We start from the raw sequence: 23,045 nt of genomic DNA, 5'->3' as shown, positions 1-23,045 counted from the left end.
CAACTTCCTTGGGGGCCCAGTTTTAGTGCTTGGGCCACCTAGCTGCCCAGTCGCCATCGCCTTGCACTCTGCTTCTGCCCATCATCACCTCAGCGTGCACGAGTAACCGCTATGAGCTGCCGCAATCTGCTGTGGGTTCCACTGTTTGATTCTGCACGCTACAATGCTTCCTGCAATGGGCCGTTTACTGACAACATTATAATCCTCGCCTAGTTTTTTAATGGCAGGTCCGCCTTCCGTTACATCTAGTAGTCAATTCCGCATTATGAAGGGGGGGGAGGGGGGTGTCGTATACTTTGATGACATAGTGTACTGCCGTCCACAAGGAAGAAAGAGGGAACATTTGCTCTTTCCTGAACTCCGGAGAGCTTTTATTCATTACAGAATTCTCACATATTACAATAATATTTTCCGTGACTCCGCTACAAAATGGTTGAAATGGCTCTGAGCACTATGAGACTTAACATCTGAGGTCATCAGTCCCCTAGAACTTAGAACCACTTAAACCTAACTAACCTAAGGACATCACATACATCCATGCCCGAGGCAGGAGTCGAACCTGCGACCGTAGTGGTCGCGCGGTTCCAGACTGAAGCGCCTAGAACCGCTCGACCACACCGGCCGGCGACTCCGCTACACTTCTTGTCTAGCCAGCTGTAGCATTAGGTGAGTTGCTGCATAACTTAAGTTTGTTGGCACTTTTAGAGCGTTCCGCCTTTTCCCCTACCCTCTTCCCCAGTGGATAAATGTCTGTGGATCTCCATACTCTAATCTTGCCATGTTAAGTAAATTAATAAATAAACAAAGCAAGAAAACAATGCAGAATAGGAGTAGAGACATCAGATGCATAATAAGCAGAGACGTGACTGAGAAGAACTGCCCACCTGTCCAGGGTTGAGGTTGATGCGCAAGTGGTAGGCGCCCGCCTCCCGCTCCAACAGCTGCTCGTACGTCAGGTTAAAGGTCACCTTTGTTTGGGCCTCAACATTCACAGACACTTGCACCACGTTAGAGTCTCGTGCGCTGCAATGGTAAGGAATTTTCAGATCATCCTTCAGAAAAGTTTATGTGCGAATGTCGACTAAATTACGCAACGTTCTGCGTGCACTATTACAAAGTTACTTGTTAGGTATTTTTAATTCTGTATTGCTTTTTTTACATGTTCCATGGATAACAATGGCGACATAATATCTTTGTCAAAACCTTTGTCAAAGATATTTGATGGTGTAATAGGGAACTTTGTCAAATGTCGTCCGATATTTGATCAAATCTAGGGTCTCGCTGTAGATTTCACCAAATAAGTCGCTTGTCTTCTGCTCACTGAAATGTGACATGTTCTGCAGCGTTCTGTCGTGTGTAGTGTTTTTATAAACATTGCTGGTAAATACAATTGGTGAGTACCGACAACTACTAAATTAATAGATATGTATGAAGCTGATGAGGCGCTTTACAACGTGAGGTGCCCTGAATACAAAAATAGATTAAGGAGATTGGAGACCTAACCTGACCTAACCTAACCTAACCTAACCTAACCTAACCTAACCCTCTCCTGTAGCAAGGAATGGGAGTGTTAGAGTGAGCCTCTCTTCTGCAGATAGAGCAGTTCTTAAGTGAGTATTGTGCTTTGTGATATGAGGAAACACTTCACTGAGCACATACTGAAATGTACGCTCATCCATTCGTAAGTAATTGATGCACTTCTTAACGTCCTCCACTATAAGCTCACATAACAAGTTTTGTTGAATGCTTTTATCGTGTCGTCGTAAAACCCGCGGCTTCACCCAGGTACGTTTCCTTTCTTTCCCCCGCATCTCCTCCACATGTGCACACAATTGTGGTACAAGCAACTGATGCAGTTAATAACAAGTTATTGGAGTCAGCCATCTTGAACTTTGACGAAAAATTTGATGGCAGTGTAATACCTCTTTTTAGAGCCACGTGAAAGATCTTTGCCAAATATATTTGACGAATATTTGATCACATCTTTGATCAAATCTTTAACAAAGAAATTTGATAGTGTAATACCGGTCATATCTATATGCATATTATTAGCACTCTCTCGTTTTATTCGTATCGACAAAACACTGGGAAGAACGATGTTTTTATCTTGGACACCAGTGTCAATAGATTACATTGCTTCTTTTGTTGTTTTATAATTTTGTATATTTTATTTTGTTTTAACATAAATGACCACTTGCCTTATGCTTGATAATGTTTTACATCTTTTGTGCTCGTACGCGGGCTACTTACTGTGCAAATTTCATACAGCTCTTGTGAAGCGTTAACCATCCACTGATGATGATGTAAGCCATAGTCAGAGAGGGAATTGCTCACTATTTAGCCCGTGACTCCGTAGCCATATTTAGTGTACGATCATGGAATCACGGAACAATCGAGGGCCGCAAGCACCGGCCACAGGGGTAAACGATATAGCCCTTCTCTATTTTTTAACGCCATATACTGTATGTAATTTTCACTACACCTTTTTTGTATCTTAGCTTAAAGCCACATGTAATAATACTGTTTGTAAACTGTGCTATTCCTACCCTTGCAGGGCAAAAAATTCTGAAGATGGCATTTACACATGCCAAAATCGGTTAATAAACGAATAGTATTGGGATCTTGACTGTTCATTCTATCTTCAATACGACACAGTTCACACACTCGTCACGGCCATCCACGCGTCACAGATACGCGGTTGACACTTCGTAACAGATCGGAAGTAAGTAATGGCAAACTATCTCGACCAGGACATTGCCATGAAAGGCGGTGCAATCCTGCATCTGCTGCTTCAAGTTCATTTCTTGAGTGTGGGAACTTTGACTTTGAGTATTAAATTCGTGAAAAGGTATAATCGAGCTATAAAAACGGGTCTTGATGAAATGAACGCTTATTACTCGACGTATTCCAGCACGAATCGGTGTGAAGCTGCACCAATAGTTGATTAGCATTTCATAACCGCTCAGGATGTCTGAAAGATCATCATACGAGTGTTTAGTGAAAGATGTAGCATAAAGAAAAGAAATTTAAGAAAGGAGACGGACAAATTTCTTGTATGCCATCTCAGCTGGCTGCCTTTAATGCCGCTGCTTGGAGAGTAGCGCTTTAGTATGGTTTTAAATAGTCTCGTAAAACTTTGAATTTGCGTTCTGGAAAAGGTTTGAGAAGCCGAATCTTCTTTAAAAACATTTGTTATTTATAAGTCTGCTCTACAGTCAAGCAAATAATGACAATAATCGGTGACAAGTTCAGTGTACGTTTCGCTTGTTTTCTTTGCAGTAACAGTCCAACTACCGCTGCTGTTGCGTCATATAGTTTCGACGATATTCTGTCAACCACTATCCTTACTGTATGGGGCTAGCTCTTTAGGTCTGAATGTATATTGGTAGTACACATAGCTCCTAGTATTGGTGTTTGTCCAGTTTCACCATTTAACAACGAATTGTTTCAGCTTATAGACTATGTACAGTTTAGATCAGGTGACTGCGTAGTAACTGAATAGAAATAAAGAACCGCTGCAACTAGTCTGTTTCAAAATAACTGTTTATCACCACAGCTTACGAGCATTTTCAGGCCCATCGTCACAGCAGTCAAACGTAAATTACATTTTTTGTTTTTTTTGTTTTTTGTTTTGTTTCATGCTGGGAACTGACTACGTGACAGGAAGATAGGAAGCAGATTAGTGTGTCACCATGAATAAGAATGATGTGAGAAAAAACGAATTCGGTTATTTACGAGAGCAGTATGAGTGGTATTGTATTGTCTTGTGACAGCCAGAGCGAGAGCACCAGCAGCAGCGAGTACTGTTTGTATAAAGCGTTTATTTTGCATTTTGTTTACGACCTTCCACTAAGGAAGGGATTCTATTTGTGTTTATCTGCTCTGTATAGTAACTAACAGTTCTTGATAAAACTTTACGTAGTTTTCGTGTTAGATTTCTTAGTGTTTTCTTGATCGTTTAGAACAGAAAGCGCCCTAAAACCGTCTTTTGTTTGTTTCGCGGCCGTTAGCCACTAGTCACTTGAATCAGCAGTTGTCTTGTGACAGCCAGAGCGAGAGCACCAGCAGCAGCGAGTACTGTTTGTATAAAGCGTTTTTGTACTTATTTGCTACGCTTAGCTTTTAAATAGTTTTTCTGGGAAAACCTAGCGTAGTTTTCGCGTCTCGTATTTCAGTGAGTGTTTCTTGATTATCAGAGTAGCTCATCAGAAGATTATCTTGGGAATTTGTCACCGTATAGAGTAGGGTAAACATAGTCATGTGTAGGGACTGTGGTTGTTGTGAGCGGACGCAAGGAGAATTGGCCACTCTTCGGGGGCAGGTGGAGGCTTTGTCTGTTAGGCTCATCGAGCTCGAGGCGCAGGCGTCGGCTCGTAGTGGCGTTGGGGCAACTGTGGTGAGACCTATGCCTACTCGGTGGCCTTGGAATCACATGGAACCCCTGATGTCGCTGCGTCTTCCGGCAGTGAGCATCTTACCGGTCAGCCATCACTCTAGGGTGAATGGCGGACAGTGGTGGGCTCGCGCGTGCCTGGCCGAAAGGCGAAGGTGGGATCTGGCCACGTGGCAGCTGCCTTACCCCTTTCCAACAGGTACGGGGTGCTTCCTAGTGGTGATGACATCGTTTCCGAGCCACCACAGGATGCCTCGCCTGTTGGGCCAGTGGCCGATTCTCCGGCAAGGTCCCGACAGTGACAGAGGGCGAGCCTATTAGTTATAGGGAGCTCCAACGTTAGGCGGGTTATGGAGCCCCTCAGGAAAATAGCGGGTAGGTCGGGGAAGAATGCCAGTGTGCACTCGGTGTGCTTGCCGGGTGGTCTCGTCCGTAATGTGGAGGAGGCCCTTCCGGTAGCTATTGAACGCACTGCGTGTGACCGGCTGCAGATAGTAGCACATGTCGGAACGAATGACGCCTGCCGCTTGGGTTCTGAGGCCATCCTTGGTTCCTTCCGGCGGCTGGCTGATTTGGTGAAGACAACCAGCATCGCACGCGGAGTGCAAGCTGAGCTTAATATCTGCAGCATAGTGCCCAGAGTCGATCGCGGTCCTCTGGTTTGGAGCCGTGTGGAGGGTCTAAACCAGAGGCTCAGACGACTCTGCGACTATAATGGTTGCAAATTCATCGACCTCCGTTATTGGGTGGAGAACTGTAGGGCCCCCCTAGACAGGTCAGGCGTGCACTACACACCGGAAGCAGCTACTAGGGTAGCAGAGTACGTGTGGCGTGCACACGGGGGTTTTTTAGGTTAGAGGGACCCCCCCCCCCCCCCCTTGGGCGAAACGATAAATTAGCTGACGGCTTACCAGAGAGGACATTATCATCGTTGATAAAGAACGTCCGTCCTCAGAGACCAAAAACAGGAAAAGTTAACGTAATATTGGTAAACTGCAGGAGTATCCAGGGCAAGGTTCCTGAATTAGTATCTCTTATTGAAGGAAATAGTGCGCATATAGTATTAGGAACGGAAAGTTGGTTAAAACCGGAAGTGAACAGTAACGCAATCCTAGACACAGAATGGAATATATACCGCAAGGATAGGATAAACGCCAATGGTGGAGGAGTATTTATAGCAGTAAAGAATTCAATAATATCCAGTGAAGTTATTAGCGAATGCAAATGTGAAATAATCTGGGTTAAGCTAAGTATCAAAGGTGGGTCAGATATGATAGTCGGATGCTTCTATAGACCACCTGCATCAGCAACCGTAGTAGTTGAGCGCCTCAGAGAGAACCTGCAGAACGTCGTGAAGAAGTTTCGTGATCATACTATTGTAATAGGGGGAGACTTCAATCTACCAGGTATAGAATGGGATAGTCACACAATCAGAACTGGAGCCAGGGACAGAGACTCTTGTGACATTATCCTGACTGCCTTGTCCGAGAATTACTTCGAGCAGATAGTTAGAGAACCAACTCGTGAAGCTAACGTTTTAGACCTCATAGCAACAAATAGACCGGAACTTTTCGACTCCGTGAATGTAGAAGAGGGTATCAGTAATCATAAGTCAGTGGTTGCATCAATGACTACAAGTGTAATAAGAAATGCCAAGAAAGGAAGGAAAATATATTTGCTTAACAAGAGTGATAGGGCACAAATCGCAGAATATCTGAGTGACCACCATCAAACGTTCATTTCTGAGGAAGAGGATGTGGAACTAAAATGGAAAAAATTCAGAAACATCGTCCAGTACGCCTTAGATAAGTTCGTACCGACTAAGGTCCAAAGCGAGGGGAAAGATCCACCGTGGTATAACAATCATGTACGAAAGGTACTACGGAAACAAAGAAAGCTTCATCATAGGTTTAAGAGTAGTCGAATCATAGCTGATAAGGAAAAGCTGAACGAAGCGAAAAAGAGCGTAAAGAGAGCAATGAGAGAAGCATTCAACGAATTCGAACATAAAACATTGGCAAACAATCTAAACAAGAACCCTAAAAAGTTTTGGTCATATGTAAAATCGGTAAGCGGATCTAAATCCCCTATTCAGTCACTCGTTGACCACGATGGCACCGAAACAGAGGACGACCGAAGAAAGGCAGAAATACTGAATTCAGTGTTCCGAAACTGTTTCACTGCGGAAAATCGTAACACGGTCCCTGACTTCAGCCGTCGCACGGACGCCAAAATGGAAAATATTGAAATAAACGATATCGGAATTGAAAAACAACTGCTATCACTTAGTAGCGGAAAAGCATCCGGACCAGACGAGATACCCTTAAGATTCTACAGTGATTATGCTAAAGAACTTGCCCCCTTTCTATCAGCAATTTATCGTAGATCGCTGGAAGAACGTAAAGTACCTAGCGACTGGAAGAAAGCGCAGGTCGTTCCCATTTTCAAGAAGAGTCATAAATCAGATGCGAATAATTATAGGCCTATTTCGCTTACGTCAATCTGTTGTAGAATAATGGAACATGTTTTGTGTTCTCGTATTATGACGTTCTTAGATAATACAAATCTCCTTCATCATAACCAACATGGATTCCGCAAACAGAGATCATGTGAAACTCAGCTCGCCCTATTTGCCCAAGAAATTCACAGTGCCGTAGACACTGGCGAGCAGATTGATGCCGTATTCCTGGACTTCAGGAAGGCATTTGATACGGTTCCGCACTTACGTTTAGTGAAAAAAATACGAGCTTACGGAATATCGGACCAGGTTTGTGATTGGATTCAGGATTTCCTAGAAGAAAGAACACGTCATTCTTAACGGTTCAAAATCTTCAGATGTAGAGGTAATTTCGGGAGTACCGCAAGGAAGCGTGATAGAACCTTTATTGTTTACAATATACATAAATGACTTAGTTGACAACATCGGTAGCTCCGTGAGGCTATTTGCAGATGACACGGTTGTCTACAAGAAAGTAGCAACATCAGAAGACTCGTACGTACTCCAGGAAGACCTGCAGAGGATTAATGCATGGTGCGATAGCTGGCAGCTTTCCCTAAACGTAGATAAATGTAATATCATGCGCATACATAGGGGCAGAAATCCATTCCAGTACGATTATGCCATAGGTGGCAAATCATTGGAAGCGGTAACGACCGTAAAATACTTAGGAGTTACTATCCGGAGCGATCTGAAGTGGAATGATCACATAAAACAAATAGTGGGAAAAGCAGGCGCCAGGTTGAGATTCATAGGATGAATTCTAAGAAAATGTGACTCATCGACGAAAGAAGTAGCTTACAAAACGCTTGTTCGTCCGATTCTTGAGTACTGCTCATCAGTATGGGACCCTTACCAGGTTGGATTAATAGAAGAGATAGACATGATCCAGCGAAAAGCAGCGCGATTCGTCATGGGGACATTTAGTCAGCGCGAGAGCGTTACGGAGATGCTGAACAAGCTCCAGTGGCGGACACTTCAAGAAAGGCGTTACGCAATACGGAGAGGTTTATTATCGAAATTACGAGAGAGCACATTCCGGGAAGAGATGGGCAACATATTACTACCGCCCACATATATCTCGCGTAATGATCACAACGAAAAGATCCGAGAAATTAGAGCAAATACGGAGACTTACAAGCAGTCGTTCTTCCCACGCACAATTCGTGAATGGAACAGGGAAGGGGGGATCAGATAGTGGTACAATAAGTACCCTCCGCCACACACCGTAAGGTGGCTCGCGGAGTATAGATGTAGATGTAGATGTATTTAGTGTCCATGCGGAAGCCTCCATTTAAATTCCCTATTGTCACTATAAATACTGGGTGCCACGAAAAGTCCGCCAAGATTCGTATTAACAGCGTTTTAGATCAATATGTTTGCCCACACATCAACAATACTATGTACATAAAAACCAGAGACCTGTTTCTGAGGGAGATGTTACTTTTTATTGTGAAGGTCTTTGTAATATACGTGAGTTGTACAACTTATTTGTGGTGACCAATACGAGGTCAACAGCCAGTTAAAATGAAAGGTGTCAGATGAATACTAATAACAATGTTGACCATCCTACAGTAAATAATGGAATTCATTTCTGAGCACAACTTGACGTATAATTACCATTCGTGACGAAACATTTAAGTGTTTCCTATCTTATTATCACAGAGGCATACCACCGCGCTATGAAATTAAAGATGTAACGTATATGCTGCATGCCCCATCTGATGAGCCTGAGAAGGCTCAAAAACTGGTTTATGGGAATAAAATAAACATTTAAAAAGTGACTAGACACAGTGTTCTGTGTTTAAATTCAACAAGAGACTGTATTACAGGCTGACAACTGCTGGTCTTAGGCGCCACGTGGACCAGAGACTTACCTGACGGCCACGTGTGCTGCTCCGCGACCCTGCGCCACCGCCTCATGGTATTCTCTGCGAGCCTCCTCTTTGCCCTTCACGTACGCGTGGTACGCTTTGCCGTCCATCTCACTGCAACAACACTGGCATCACAAACTATTAATGCCATGCAATTTATTGCAAGTTCTAAAGATTATAGACGATCGTAATCCTAGTTGGATCGGTAATGTACACTACTGGCCATTAAAATTGATACACCACGAAGATGACGTGCTACAGACACGAAATTTAATCGACAGGAAGAAGATGCTGTGATATGCAAATGATTAGCTTTTCAGAGCATTCACACCTACAACATGCTGACATGAGGAAAGTTTCCAACTGATTTCTCATACACAAACAGCAGTTAAACGGTGTTGCCTAGTGAAACGTTGCTATGATGCCTCGTGTAACGAGGAGAAATACGTACCATCACGTTTCCGACTTGGATAAAGGTCGGATTGTAGCCTACGCGAATGCGATTCATCCTATCGCGACATTGCTGCTCGCATTGGTCGAGATCGAATGACTGTTAACAGAATATGGAATCGGTGGATTCGGGAGGGTAATACGGAACGCCGTGCTGCATCCCAACGGCCTAGTATCACTAGCAATCGAAATGACAGGCATCTTATCCGCATAGCTGTAAAGGATCGTGCAGCCACGTCTCGATCCCTGAGTCAACAGATGGGGACGTTTGTAAGAAAACAACCATCTGCACGAACAGTCCGATGACGTTTGCAGCAGCATGGACTACCAGCTCGGAGACCATGGCGGGGTGGTTACCCTTGACGCTGCATCACAGACAGGAGCGCCTGCGATGGTGTGCTCAACGACGAACCTGGGTGCACGAATGGCAAAACGTTATTTTTTCGGATGAATCCAGATTCTCTTTACAGCATCATGATGGTCGCATCCGTGTTTGGCGACATCGCGGTGAACGCCCATTGGAAACGCATATTCGTCATCGCCATACTGGTGTATCACCCGGCGTGATGGAACTGGGTGCCATTGGTTACACGTCTCGGTCACCTCTTGTTCGCATTGACGGCACTTTGAACAGTGGACGTTACATTTCAGATGTGTTACGATCCGTGGCTCTACCCTGCATTCGATCCCTGCGAAACCCTACATTTCAGCAGGATAATGCTCAACCGCATATTGCAGGTCCTGTACGGGCCTTTCTGGATACAGAAAATGTTCGACTGATGCCCTGGCCAGCACATTCTCCTGATCTCTCACCAACTGAAAACGTCTGCTCAATGGTGGCCGAGCAACTGGCTCGTCACAATACGCCAGTCACTACTCTTGATGAACTGTGTTATCGTGTTGAAGCAGCATGGGCAGCTGTACCTGCACACGCCATCCAAGCTCTGTTTGACTCAATGCCTATACGTATCAAGGCCGTTATTGCGATCAGTGGTGGTTGTTCTGGGTACTGATTTCTCAGGATCTATGCACCCAAATTGCGTGAAAATCTAATCACATGTCAGTTCTAGTATAATGTATTTGTCCAATGTTTTATCATCTGGATTTCTTCTTGGTGTAGGAATTTTAATGGCCTGTAGTGCAGTTAAATGCTCCCATCCGCATTGCAGACTACGTTCCATCGCTACACGTCTGCACGGATAAGAAAAATGCAATCCGCATCTGCGTGTTTCTTGTCCTCATCCACAAGCCTGTTATTACAAGTTTTGTGAAGCCTTCTAGTCTGATCGGTAGGTTGGAGCTCTGGCAATATGCTAATGCCTGGTCTGAAGTTTCGTCAGCTGAAGTCGGACTTCGTAATTTGAATTCCATAGACTAAGAACGTAGCGGCCGAAAAAAAACGGTTCAGATGGCTCTGAGCACTATGGGACTCATCATCTAGGTCATCAGTCCCCTAGAACTTAGAACTACTTAAACCTAACTAACCTAAGGACATCACACAACTCTCAGTCATCACGAGGCAGAGAAAATCCCTGACCCCTCCGGGAATCGAACCCGGGAACGTAGCGGCCGATCGTGACTAGATTTCAATACAACATGGTCTCTCATGTTCTTCATACGTTCCTTAAGTTACAGTTTTCCATTGTATCTATCTCGACAGATATTGTGAAGTTTTCTGTACAATATTTCCATCAACATTGGCAAGTCAAATGAATTCCTGTTACCAGGTATCGCAACATAATATTAAATGGCTCAAATGGCTCTGAGCACTATGGGACTTAACAGCTATGGTCATCAGTCCCCTAGAACTTAGAACTACTTAAACCTAACTAACCTAAGGACACCACACAACACCCAGTCATCACGAGGCAGAGAAAATCCCTGACCCCGCCGGGAATCGAACCCGGGAACCCGGGCGCGGGAAGCGAGAACGCTACCGCACGACCACGAGCTGCGGACTAATATTAAATGTTATTCATATAATTCGTCTATAAAATGAACATTAATTAATCATCAGGTTAAATAATGTTAAAATGATACCCTCCTCTGTGTAATAAGCGTTATATTGTGCACTTGCAAAACTATCTAAGAGAAAAATTAATAACATGACTGATGCTATGTCGAAAGTTACATTGTACACAAATAGGGGTCACACCAATAAGCAAAAATCCCACTGTGTGGCACATATGCACAGAGGTACGACGTATTCCTGTCCACATGCACCTGTGATGTATTACAATGTTAAATAAAACTGAAAGCTTGAGATGCGTGTTTAAAAATGACCCAGGTGTTGAAATTGGCTATTCACATAGATAATAAAAAGAATACAGCTTACTTGGATCACGTTTTTATTATTAAAATGGATGGAGTGTCTTAGAACAGCCTTAATATCGTTTTGTGGCAGCTGTTGATAGTTACATAAGTGTTCACTATTAATTTAAACAAAACAGGATAGAATTAGGATGTAAGTGTAGCTGTGTAGAAAATCAGGAAATCATCACGTCGCCATCTTTAGCCTTTCTAAATGTCAACAAAGCAGCTGCCACATCCTCGCACTGCTCATTCAGACCAATTAGCTACAATCCGTTGCTGTCGGTATTAATAATGACTTTAGCGATAAAAATACACGGGATTCGTAATATTAGCTAGTCTGTAACTTTAAACCACAAAGTAATTTATTTTGCAGACATCTACTGGTGGACCGAAGGATGTCTGCAGTGGTTCAGGGTTGTATCTGCAAAAAATGAATATTACTGCAAATATCTGCTGATATACGACATACATATCTGCGGATTTCCACAGACGTACAGACCTCTGTCAATCGACACTTTACGTATATTGTGGTAACCGTGTGTTGTTCCATGGGGGAACACTTTCCCTTGTTAAAATACACTCAAAATGAAACTTTTCCCGTGTAGAAAATGTGCTAGGTCGACTGTTATGCTGTGGTCCAACGTTATACTGTAGTTCGAGAGATAAATTCCACGATTTTGGCCTGTCTAAGACGTTGTTATTGAAGTGGGCAGGGTGGTGGTGGTGCATTTGTGAATACAATTCGCTGTACAGTCAGCATCTGAGAAGAATACGCACGGCAGGAATGCGGCAGCTAGACGGGTGTGCCTTGTGACTCACTTTATAGCAGAAAAGTATGCACTGTTCTAAAAACCGACCGATGTGGTACAGTGGTCAGCACACTGGACTCGCATTCGGGAGGGCGACGGTTCAAACCAGCGTCCGCCATCTTGATTTAAGGTTTCCTTGATTTCTCTAGATCGCTTCAGACAACTACCGGAATGGTTCCTTTGAAGGAGCACGGCCGATTTCTTCCCCAATCCTTCTATAATCTATGCATGTGCTCTGTCTCTAATGACCTCGTTGTCGACGGGACGTTAAACCCTAATCTCCTCCTCCTTCTCCTCTTCCATTGTTTGATCTAAATAAATTTTCAAGAACACAATTGCGTCAAAATTGCAATTGCAAAGGGACGAGATTCGAGTGCTGTAAGTATTATAAATCGCCTCTTATTGTCAGCGTACAGAAGCTTTCACAACAATATTTGTCACACTGTTCATTTCTGTGTCCATTGTATATGCAGCTGAAGTTTAACCTCTGTGCATACAACTCTGAAAGTATTTTTTCGTCATGATACGGGTTTTGCTTTATGCATACAAAATTTCGCCGACTCTAGGGCTTTCTCGCTACTTTCTTGTTTACAATACGGATGTCACGTATGTATGTGCATTTCACTAGAATTTTCCATTTTCATACTAGTGTTAGAATACAGAAGTAAATGGGAATGTCAGTTTGTAAATGGTGAACAAAGAAAAATAACAGAACAACGTTAACACTGGGGTCTACTTATAAGGCAATATTTTCATGATGCTAGTATTGCAGCCTCTTGCAGAAGTGAGTGAGGAGAGGAACTGTTTACCACTGCCGGACTAGAAACGGGAAAACCGACTGGTTAAAACAGATACCGATAAATTAGTTCTGAATAACTGGTATTTTTTGGTATTTGTTTAGTCTCTTTTATGACAAAAATGGTTCAAATGGGTCTGAGCACTATGGGACTTAACTTCTGAGGTCATCAGTCCCCTAGAACTTAGAACTACTTAAACCTAACCAACCTAAGGACATCACACACATCCATGACCGAGGCAGGATTCGAACCAGCGACCGTAGCGGTCGTGTGGTTCCAGACCGTAGCGCCTAGAACCGCTCGGCCACCTCGGCTGGCTCTTTTATAACAGACGTAATTTAACAACCGTTGATTCATAATATACTATAAAAGAAGAAAGTAGATGATCTGCTGCCTGTGTCAGCGTAATATGCCTTTATTTGCACGTAGTGCTTGAAAACAGACAAATTAATACAAAAAATAGAGTTCTTCAACCTCAATTTTCACCCTTTAGCACTGACTATTCGTAATGCTCAGATAGTGGTATGATCCCCCGTTACAACATGATTTTTGAGCAGAGTTTCGAAACATTAACTTCAATACGAAAATATTCGTGATTTTCTTTCTAGCATTCAAACTTTCATCACTTTCCGAGAACAGCAGCGACTGGTAGACCGACTAAGCTTTCTTTTATTTGCCTATTTAATTTAATATTTTGATTCTATGTATCTTGAAACTGAGAAAGCCAAAATTTTTCAGCCTTTGTTCAGGGTCTACCTGTACTATAGAAAACAATACGAATAAAGAACCGAAAAGAAGTAATCGTCCGTTCTTCTCGTTACACGCAGCATATAGCAAAAACGACGGGGACGATCCAAGGCTGTGAAGCGAGCGGCGTCGGCAACTTGTGCTGCTTCAGTGGACTCACATGACGAAGCCAGAGATGAAGGCCTTGTCTGGCAGAACGGCGTCAAAGGTTATCTCTTGCGCGCGCCGCGCTGGGTTGGCCACTCTGGTGGTCATCAGCGTCTTGGCGTACCGGTTGCGAACCTCGGCGAAGACGCGTACGCTGTACACATCGGGTCGACGAAACCCCTGGAAATTAAAGACGAAAATAACGATTAACTTCTGCAATCTGGGGCGTCGTACGTTACTAGGGGTAGTCAAAAGGCTCTATTATCACACTGAAAGAGCAAATTTCCATAACTAATTTGTTTGCAGGTACAAGTCTACAGTTCAGGTACACACTGAAATCTCCACGCCACCATATTTTAGCACGCCGCAGATAAACCAAAACATAATAGCGCTGTCCGTTGTTAATGTGAAGTATCTGCATCCGAACAACGCTGCAATAGTCAGTGCTGCTTTGGTAAAGCTATACGTCAGCAATGTATAGTTATAAGGGATGTTGATCAGGTGGCGCAGGGGCCTCCAGTGCGGCCATACATATGACGACAACGGAGTGGTAAACCGTCTCTCTGTGACGACCAAGTAGTCACTGCAGAAGTGGAGATACTGGTTCTGGAAGCCCAGCGTATCACAATCAAGGCGATAGCGGGAAAAGTGAAAATCAGTGAGGTGTCAGATTTCAACTTCTCGCATGGAATTTTGAACAGGACTTCGCCACCTGCCGAGTTCCGCGAATGTTGAAGGCTACTCAAAAGGCCAGCGAAACGAAGAGAGGAGTGGACATGCAGCTCTGTTAGACCTATCCAGATAACTGTTTTAGCAGCCTCACCGCAATGCTCGAGTGCTGCTTGTTCACTAGGTCCACCTAGTGACGAGGCGAAAGTAATAGTGTTTTTTTTGTCTCTTTTCTGGGGGGGGGGGGCTAGGGGGGGATTGCCACGAAGTGCTTTCAAGGGGTAAATCCTCGCAGATGCGTACTACCATAATTTCCTGAAGAGGTTACCGGGGACTGTCCAAACACCGCAGGTAAATCAGATGAAAAAAAGGAAGGAAATGTGGGAGATAAGTATCGAAACTTCGTAAAAAAAAACTCATACGAGTATAGAAGTAAGAAACAGAAAAGTTTCTTCCTCCCACCCTTCCCCGTCCTTATGGAAGATCCGACCCTCTTTTGCTCCCACCACAAGTAAATTCCTTCGGTTTTTTGTTTTTTAAATTATGCGTAAAATGGTTCATTTTTAGAAGGTAACTGTAATTACAGTTAATACTTGCCGATAAATTCTATACAAAAAGGTTTCGTGCACATTTTAAGCTATACAAATAGTTAGGAATAGTTAGGGATGAGTGTGATTAGTTATGTAAATGAAAACAGTAATAAATTATATGCAAAAATTTCGTATATTTTCAACTTGATGAAATTTATTGTGTTTGTTTAGTCCGGGGATGTTGATAAAATATCGAAATATCGTTACTCTATATTTTTCCAAAAAATATCGACCTATAGTAACGGCAGTTTTTCCCATATATGGATATATCGACGTCAAAATGGCCATACATAGTGGCGATATTGCTTTTATGTAATATTTTTTTTTCGTAATTTTCGATAAATATTTGAAGTTGTTCTTTTGAAATTGTAGCAGAACATAATTTTATTTTCATTGTGTGGTGGAGTCATACTACTTTTTGAGCTTTCATCACCTCCCGTCTTTCTCTTTGACTATTAGTATAGATGTCACAAATAAGATTTTGACAGTTCAACTGCTACGTCGCTGGCGTTTGAAGAAACGAAAAAAACAAGGAAGTCGACATGAGGTGTTCCAGACAAACCCAGTATGAGACGAAACCGAACGACAGACACATCGGACACCTTTTATTATGACACTTACCTGCACTTACCATGGTTACCAAAGTAATTAACGCCAGGTGAACGTGCATCGTTTTCATTTCATTTCTTGCTTTGAGGTGCGATAAGCAGGCTGCTAGCTTGTTGATGTACAGAATATCTAATAATAAATCAAAACTTAAATATGCAGCTCTAGAACTGGCTGTATATTTACAATGTACAAGCTACTTTTTTTCCCGGTACGTCGATATTTTTTCCGTCAATATATCATAACGTTAGGTCTTTAGATATTTCGGGGGCCATTTCGACATCGTTTAAAATATCGATGTATCGGATTCCCTATATTTTTAAAAATATCAACAGTCCTAGCTCAGTATTTCTGACATCGGGGTTAGTTCCCCAACGATGATAACGGCAAGTTCCCATTCACTCACCGTTCCCCTACCACAGTCGTTACCGTTTTCCGCTATACGTTTCCAGTATAATACAGTTTGCATCGTGTACTTACGTAAGCCATGCGAAACAGTTCCGCTATTGTTTCTTCTTACTATCTTTTCTGTGGACTCAGAGAAGAATAACACTGGAGTCTGTTACCTGTTTCATTTGCGCTAAATCTGTTCCAGAAAGAGAGCTGTTAAAAGTGAAGAAGAGGTGGAAACTTTGACACGTCTCGGCAAGGAACGGAAGGATGAGGCTCATAGTCTTCTACAAAACGTTGAAATGATTGAAGTGAATGAAGATATGTCAACGTGAAAGTATTAAGCAACGTAATACAAAGAAACTAATTAACCGGAAAGCTGCACAAGTTAGCTACGGAAGTTTAAGGTCGTCTTCCTCTTATCCATTCAATTTCAAAGAAGACTGTTTCATACGTGCTAAAAAAGTGTCTTAGATCTTGAAGGACAAAAGCTCTCCAAAAACTATTATATGAAGAACTTGAAGAGTGTTGGTGGTGTTCCATATGACAGAGGTATCACCTACAGTGTGTTGAATAGTTGAATTTGTGGTATACCAAAAGCCCGTCACATGTGTTAAGCAAAGGAACAGTACTGAAATGTACATTCTGTCTCCAGTTATCAACATTTTGAGTGTGAAGTGGGAAGACAGAAATTTATGAAAAAATTCGCAGAACATTTAACTTACGGCTGCAACAACACTCTCGTTTTGTACATGAAACAGTTGTATTCAGTAACATCTGGGTTAGTTGCTTCTGAGGACGTAAAACGCCACGAAGTTGTGTGAGTTGGTGAACAAGTTCTTCAAACAATAGGAACTTTGTCTACAAAATTTGAACCTCTGACACATAAGTGGTCCAGGGTAAGACAGACTTGACAGAGAATATTGCAAACGATTCATTCACCTGATGAGTTAAAAGAGTGGTTAACGTACGAATTGCATAGCATATCTATGTCTGTTTGACAGCAGTGGAAGCATGAGAAAAACAAAACAAGTCTTCATTATACGGTCTTTTCAGTTAAGTACCTAAAAGGAATATTGACAATAACGAAGCGAAGTTCTTTGTTACAGATGGAGGGTTTGGAGACATTTACGAAATCTCACTATCCCATATTCACTGACATTATAAACAAAATGTTGTGTTTGTATTTAACAGGTATACAGAAAGTTTTCTAAATACAAAACCATTTTTTGTCGTAATAGACGTGTTCTAAAAATGAACCAACTTTTGTAAAAATTGAAAAGGTACAAAATTTGAATTAAGGCTTGACGGAGGGGAATGCTCACCTGCTAGGGGAGGGAGCTTCTCTGTTTCTTACTACTACAAACTGTATGAGTGTTTCCCAAAGTTTAAAAACCTTATAAATCGTTTCCACCAATTTTTCCAACGAAGCAGCTCATTCTCCACAAGACACAATCACACATGCTGATTCTTTCAGTAATCAAAATGTGGTCATCCTGACATCGTATCCAGCTAGATTTCCCTCTCTCCTTATACGAAGAAACCATTAATTGACACGCCGGACAGTGTGGCCGAGCGGTTCTAGGGGCTACAGTCCGGAACTGCGCGTCCGCTACGGTCGCAGGTTCGAATCTTGCCTCGGGCATGGATGTGTGTGATGTCCTTAGGTTAGTTAGGTTTAAGTAGTTTTAAGTTCTAGGGGACTGATAGCCTCAGAAGTTAAGTCCCATAGTGCTCAGAGCCATTTGAACCATTGCGTGTCAAGCATTTCCAGAATGACGACGACGTAGACTTCGTGGTGGAGCGCTTCCTAAACTGCCGGAATGCTGATCCCTACAACCAAGGTCTCCACCATGTCAGTCATCGTTTGGGAAAATTGCTTCACTGCAGGATGAATATGTCATCATCTTTCATGGTCGCAGCTCGATTTTTTCAGAGTTATTATAGCTTAATGGCTACGCTTAGTATAAGCAGTAATACTGACATGGCATAATAAAATTGCACTCACAAAGAGGAGAGAGAAATATGTTACATGGATATAGCCCCAGAAACGCTTTGGGTCTATTTTAGAACTAGGTTCCTAAACATTTTGTAGTATATTAATATTTAGAAACACATTGGAATAGAATCTACTAGAATGCCACATGAAACTCTCTCTGCCTTGAAATATTCAAGATGTCGCCTTTGTTACGTCTGGTTGACTGTTTGTCAAATCCTAGATATTTCCACCAACGCTGAAAACAAGATGCTTTCTTACAGATACTTCACCTGTTTTCCTAGAAGATGCGCTTTTATCACTGCAGCGAAACATTTAATTAATGCACCAGGAAGCTCATCCTCATTTCACCATTAATATGTATCGGTTTCTAAGTAACACACACAGTGACAGATGTATTGGAAGGAGCAGACCAATTCTCTGGCCTCTTCTCTGCAGGTAAATCCACTAGACTTTGAAGCACCTGAACGCTCTTGTACATCAAAGTCCGTTACAAGATTCAAAGAGTCTTTGTGCGCTAATGAAAGACTGTGAAATCATGGGCATTGCATTAGCGCATTCGGGATGCAGTATGACGGTAGACTGTTGCGTGGGTTAATAGCCACAACAAACATCAAGCAACCTTTATACTTCACATGTTTTGATATCAGTAGAAATGCAAAGTGGATCGATGTGAACTGTCTACCATTCTCTAGATCCAACTAGTAGCACCACTTCTCATACATGCTATGTTCATTTGTCAATGAATCCTCTCCCAGTTGGCGCCTGTTTTCATCTTCATTGTTGTTTCACCTCTCTTTCACCCCTCTTCAAGGTCGTGGTGGGCTATCAGCAGTTAACATTCAGTGGAAAAACTTTCAGTTCCATACGTTTATTGAATTTGATTCAAGTGTGAGATACTTACACGTGTTTTTATATTGAAGTAATTATTTTCTTTGATGCTATCTAAAAAAATATTGCTGCTGACTTCCCTGCTCGTTTTGAAACAGAAGAGAAAGGAGGAAATTGTTAGAAAAGGAGCACTGTCCATAAATTGGTTTTGGAAGGACCTACAATGGCAAAGAACGGGGCTAGGAGAGGGTAGGTTAGAGGTTTTGTAAGGTCCTAGGATGTGGGTGTAAATAAAGGTTTGAGGGGGGGGGGGGGCTGTGATGTGAAGGTTCGATGGAGACAAAGCGATGTAATGTATAAGGAGAAAAGTAATGGGGAAATTTGGAGGGGAAGGAAAGTTGGGAGGTTTGGGGGAAGACCTGATGTGCAATCGGATGGAACCAAAGAGTTGTTGCTGGATTGTAACTCGTCTGGACAGCTTTGTAGCATTGCTTCAGCACCACTCCCATCAAGATTAATAAATTAAAATAAAAACTAAAATATCCAGTCAAATGTTTTGTGATATGACTTATCTAAAAGGAAGAAAAAAGTTAGGTTTGGGAAGCATATGAAGTACTGCAGAGTGACATGTACAGCAGATGAGACTGTCATTTGTCAATGGCACAAGAAGTCCAATGAGTTAAATTCAACCAGACAGATATTCTGTGCTACCCTGTAAAATTCCAAGATTCTAAGCTGAACACTGAGCTTTAAATTCTCAATCAGCATAATATTTTCTGTAAGTAATTTCGACATCATTTAATGGCGTGTTAAATATTGCTCTAATCTACATTTTGCTTACTTGTAGGCAAATTGTTTCAAAGAATATTTCACTGTTGTTTTTTATGCTTTTTTTATATGTCGGTTACTATTACTATAAGAATATGGATCATGAAAAAGACAGAAGATTCAATTTATGTTGTGATTTGATTTTTTTGACACTTCATTTACAAAGGCAGCAGCACTGTGGCTCAAATATTTCAGTTTTCTCTCAAATAAATAAATAAGTTTTTCTTAACTACCATGGTTAGTTTCAAGTAGTTAAATACTAATTTTACAAAACTTGGCCTCATGCTGGTCAATTTGAGAACACATCTTTCGTTTTCTCGTTGCTCATTTGAGTAGAAAAATTCTGACAAACTTCTCCCTCATTGGATTATTTAAGTTTTTCTTAATTACCCTAATTACTTTCAATCATTTAAATCTTTTTTTGCAGAACTTGACTTCACACTGGCGACTTCGATACCCCATTTGCCCATTTCACGCCCTTCGTTTGGCTATGAAAATTTGGACAAATATGAGTTGTGGAATTTCCAAGGAGAATTGACCACAAAGGTTGTGTATAACGGTATCATGAAAAAAACTCGGATGGTTGACAGCTATCGATGATATAAAACGTTATAGCAACTATATCAATATTTTCTGCAATTTTTCAGCTAAATTAGAGCTGAAAGATCCGCCTTTGCCCTTAATCGTTCAGTATCAGGGCTCGTAATTTACAGTAGATATTTCGATAATAGCATTTTTGAGCTTTTAGAGAATTGGAAAAAAGCCAGTGTGCACTCCCTATGTCAGCCAGGGGGCCTCATCCGAAATGTGGAGCATGCAGGGTGCAATAATCTGTATGTCGCAGCTCACATTGGCACCAACGACGTCCGAGTTACGGATTCTGAGGCCATCCTCATTTCATACAGGCTACTGTCGGAGGCAATGAAGGTTGCTGGTCTTGCAGGTAGGGTGCAAGCAGAGCTCACAATTTGCAGCATTGTTCCCTGAGCTGATTGAGTTCCCTTGGTTCGGAGGTGAGAGGAGGGCTGCAAACTCATGTTGGAGACAGTCCCCCGTCTGCCAAACGACTAAAAAGTCAAAAACACCATACCCAAGAGGTGCCACATTTATCGATAGCGAGAGGAAATCTGGCGTTAAACAGTGAACTGAGTTTGGTGGATCACCCCTGAGTTGGCTAACTAGACATAAAATTGATTTAATTACATCAAACCAACAAAAAATAAATGACTTCATAGGGAATGAGAAGGCATATCACTGAAAAATTAATAACAAGGACCTACAATATCACAAAGAGCTTTATTAACTAATATCAAAGTCAAGAGAGAACAAACATATAAATAGAAACTTCAACTGTGTAACATTTCATTAACATGATCTCAGGTTGGTTGGCAATATACTTGGGGAGCCTAACTGGATTTACGTATAGATGAGACTGGCTACTGTGAGTGGAAGGATGTCAATATAGGCAAGCACACACTGCTGTATCGTTCCATTGATTGGTCTCTCATGTCAAGATACAATTAAGCATACAGTAGACACTGGGAATGACTATTGCAAGTACAATGCTGGTATGAAAAGAGATGGTCGTGAAAATGATTGAGAAGCTTCTGAATTTGCAGAAGCTACGCAACTTTACCGATATATCTGTCGAAAGACGAGATACTGTCATCTGCGTGCAGACGCTGCCAAAGCGTCGTACTGCGGCGGATGATCCTATGTTAACCGGTGATTGTCTCATGTCCACGAAAATATAAAGTTTCGTCCGGGTGTCGGGACGTGTTTATAACTATCTGCTCTCTCCTTATAAACAAACATAAGAGCTCTAGCGACTGTACTCCACGACGGCCGAGAAGCAAGTCCCTGCCTCTCCGTTTTGCTCGAAACCTTCCGAAAAACAGCCGTTCCCCCCGATATCCTTCAATAAACCTGTCATGGTCCAGCAGTGGTTACTGTGCCTATCATGTTTTCTAGCAAGGAGACCTTATCTTTCTTAACCAACCACTCCAGTGCAGTACACATTCTGTTCTCTGAAAAAACAGCAGACAATGCCTGGAGGTCCTGCAACCAAACCCCCGGCGCATTTCACAAGATAAGGGAAGCTGCCTAATGACAACAAACTTCGTCTCGCCTTTAAAACCATTTAGTGGGCGCCGTTTTGGCGGGGCATGGTGGCATCTAAGAAACACGACATCAGGAGACATTCGTCGTTCCGATGTACGCTGTTCTTCTGATAAACGCATTAGGCAGGCACCAGCCTGACCCCGCTGCAGCAGGACCCGCACACGGGGTAAGGAAACCAGGCTCCCACAACATGTCTACTCACTAACAAAGTGGTTAGGCTGGCACCAGGATGCCCGGCGCCGCCAGTTTCTAAAGAAGTGTCATTTCGCATTCATCCACGGCGTTCCCACACTCTTTCTTGGATAACAGCGGAACAAGGCTAGCCGCCAGAATGGCGGCCCATAAACTACTACACTGCCATGCCCACGGTCCGCTTCAGTGACTACAACGGAATCTTCGCAATCGCTTGCTGTTCTGGGCAAGTTCTGAAGCTGCCCCTACAGCAATGGCCACCTCCAGCGTCCAAAAATCTGTCTCTATAGCTGAGTTTAATTCTAGTACTTCTGCACATGTCGTGCGAGTACTATGATATCAATCAGTGGTTCACCCTAACCCTAATACTCCATCAGATTAATATGTTAGGGAAAATTTAGATACACCAAAGACGAATGAAATTGTATGATAATTACCGAAAAAAATGAAAGGGGAGTGGCTGACAGGTATTACCAAGGCAGTGTCCTGGCCGGAAGTCACCGCCATCTGTCATTACGCCCCACTCAGAGGAGATCATTTTTCGCCGTTTGTGGCTCACTTAGGGCACGGGATAGTGTGACTCAACACAAGGAAAATGTCTCAATTAAAACATCATAACTGCCACTAGTCGTGGTGAAGCAAGAAAGGGCAGAGATCATAGAGGCAAATATTGCCAACCTCACAGCTAATTTTGCTTTCATACTTCAAGTGACGCTCATTCATTAATAGGGATACCAACGTGCACCCACACCCTCTCTTCCTGTTGCAAAAATGGCTCTGAGCACTATGGGACTT

General features: G+C 42.5%; 1 protein-coding gene across 1 annotated transcript in view; it reads right to left on the bottom strand.

Annotated features, from left to right (window-relative positions):
* LOC124805205 (inter-alpha-trypsin inhibitor heavy chain H4-like) overlaps nt 1–23,045 on the bottom strand; it is a 200,348-nt gene that overhangs the window by 135,478 nt on the left and 41,825 nt on the right. Inside the window, exons 2-4 of the mRNA XM_047265705.1 lie at nt 14,041–14,207; nt 8,768–8,878; nt 885–1,023 (exon numbers count right to left, since the gene is read on the bottom strand). Of these exons, the coding sequence (XP_047121661.1) occupies nt 885–1,023; nt 8,768–8,878; nt 14,041–14,207 (417 nt within the window). The remainder of the gene's footprint in view (nt 1–884; nt 1,024–8,767; nt 8,879–14,040; nt 14,208–23,045) is intronic.

The sequence above is a fragment of the Schistocerca piceifrons genome, chromosome 1, assembly GCF_021461385.2.
Source record: "Schistocerca piceifrons isolate TAMUIC-IGC-003096 chromosome 1, iqSchPice1.1, whole genome shotgun sequence".
Classification (NCBI taxonomy): domain Eukaryota; kingdom Metazoa; phylum Arthropoda; class Insecta; order Orthoptera; family Acrididae; genus Schistocerca; species Schistocerca piceifrons.
The sequence above is the reverse complement of the archived record's forward strand: the minus strand, read 5'-3'. Positions and strand labels throughout refer to the sequence as shown.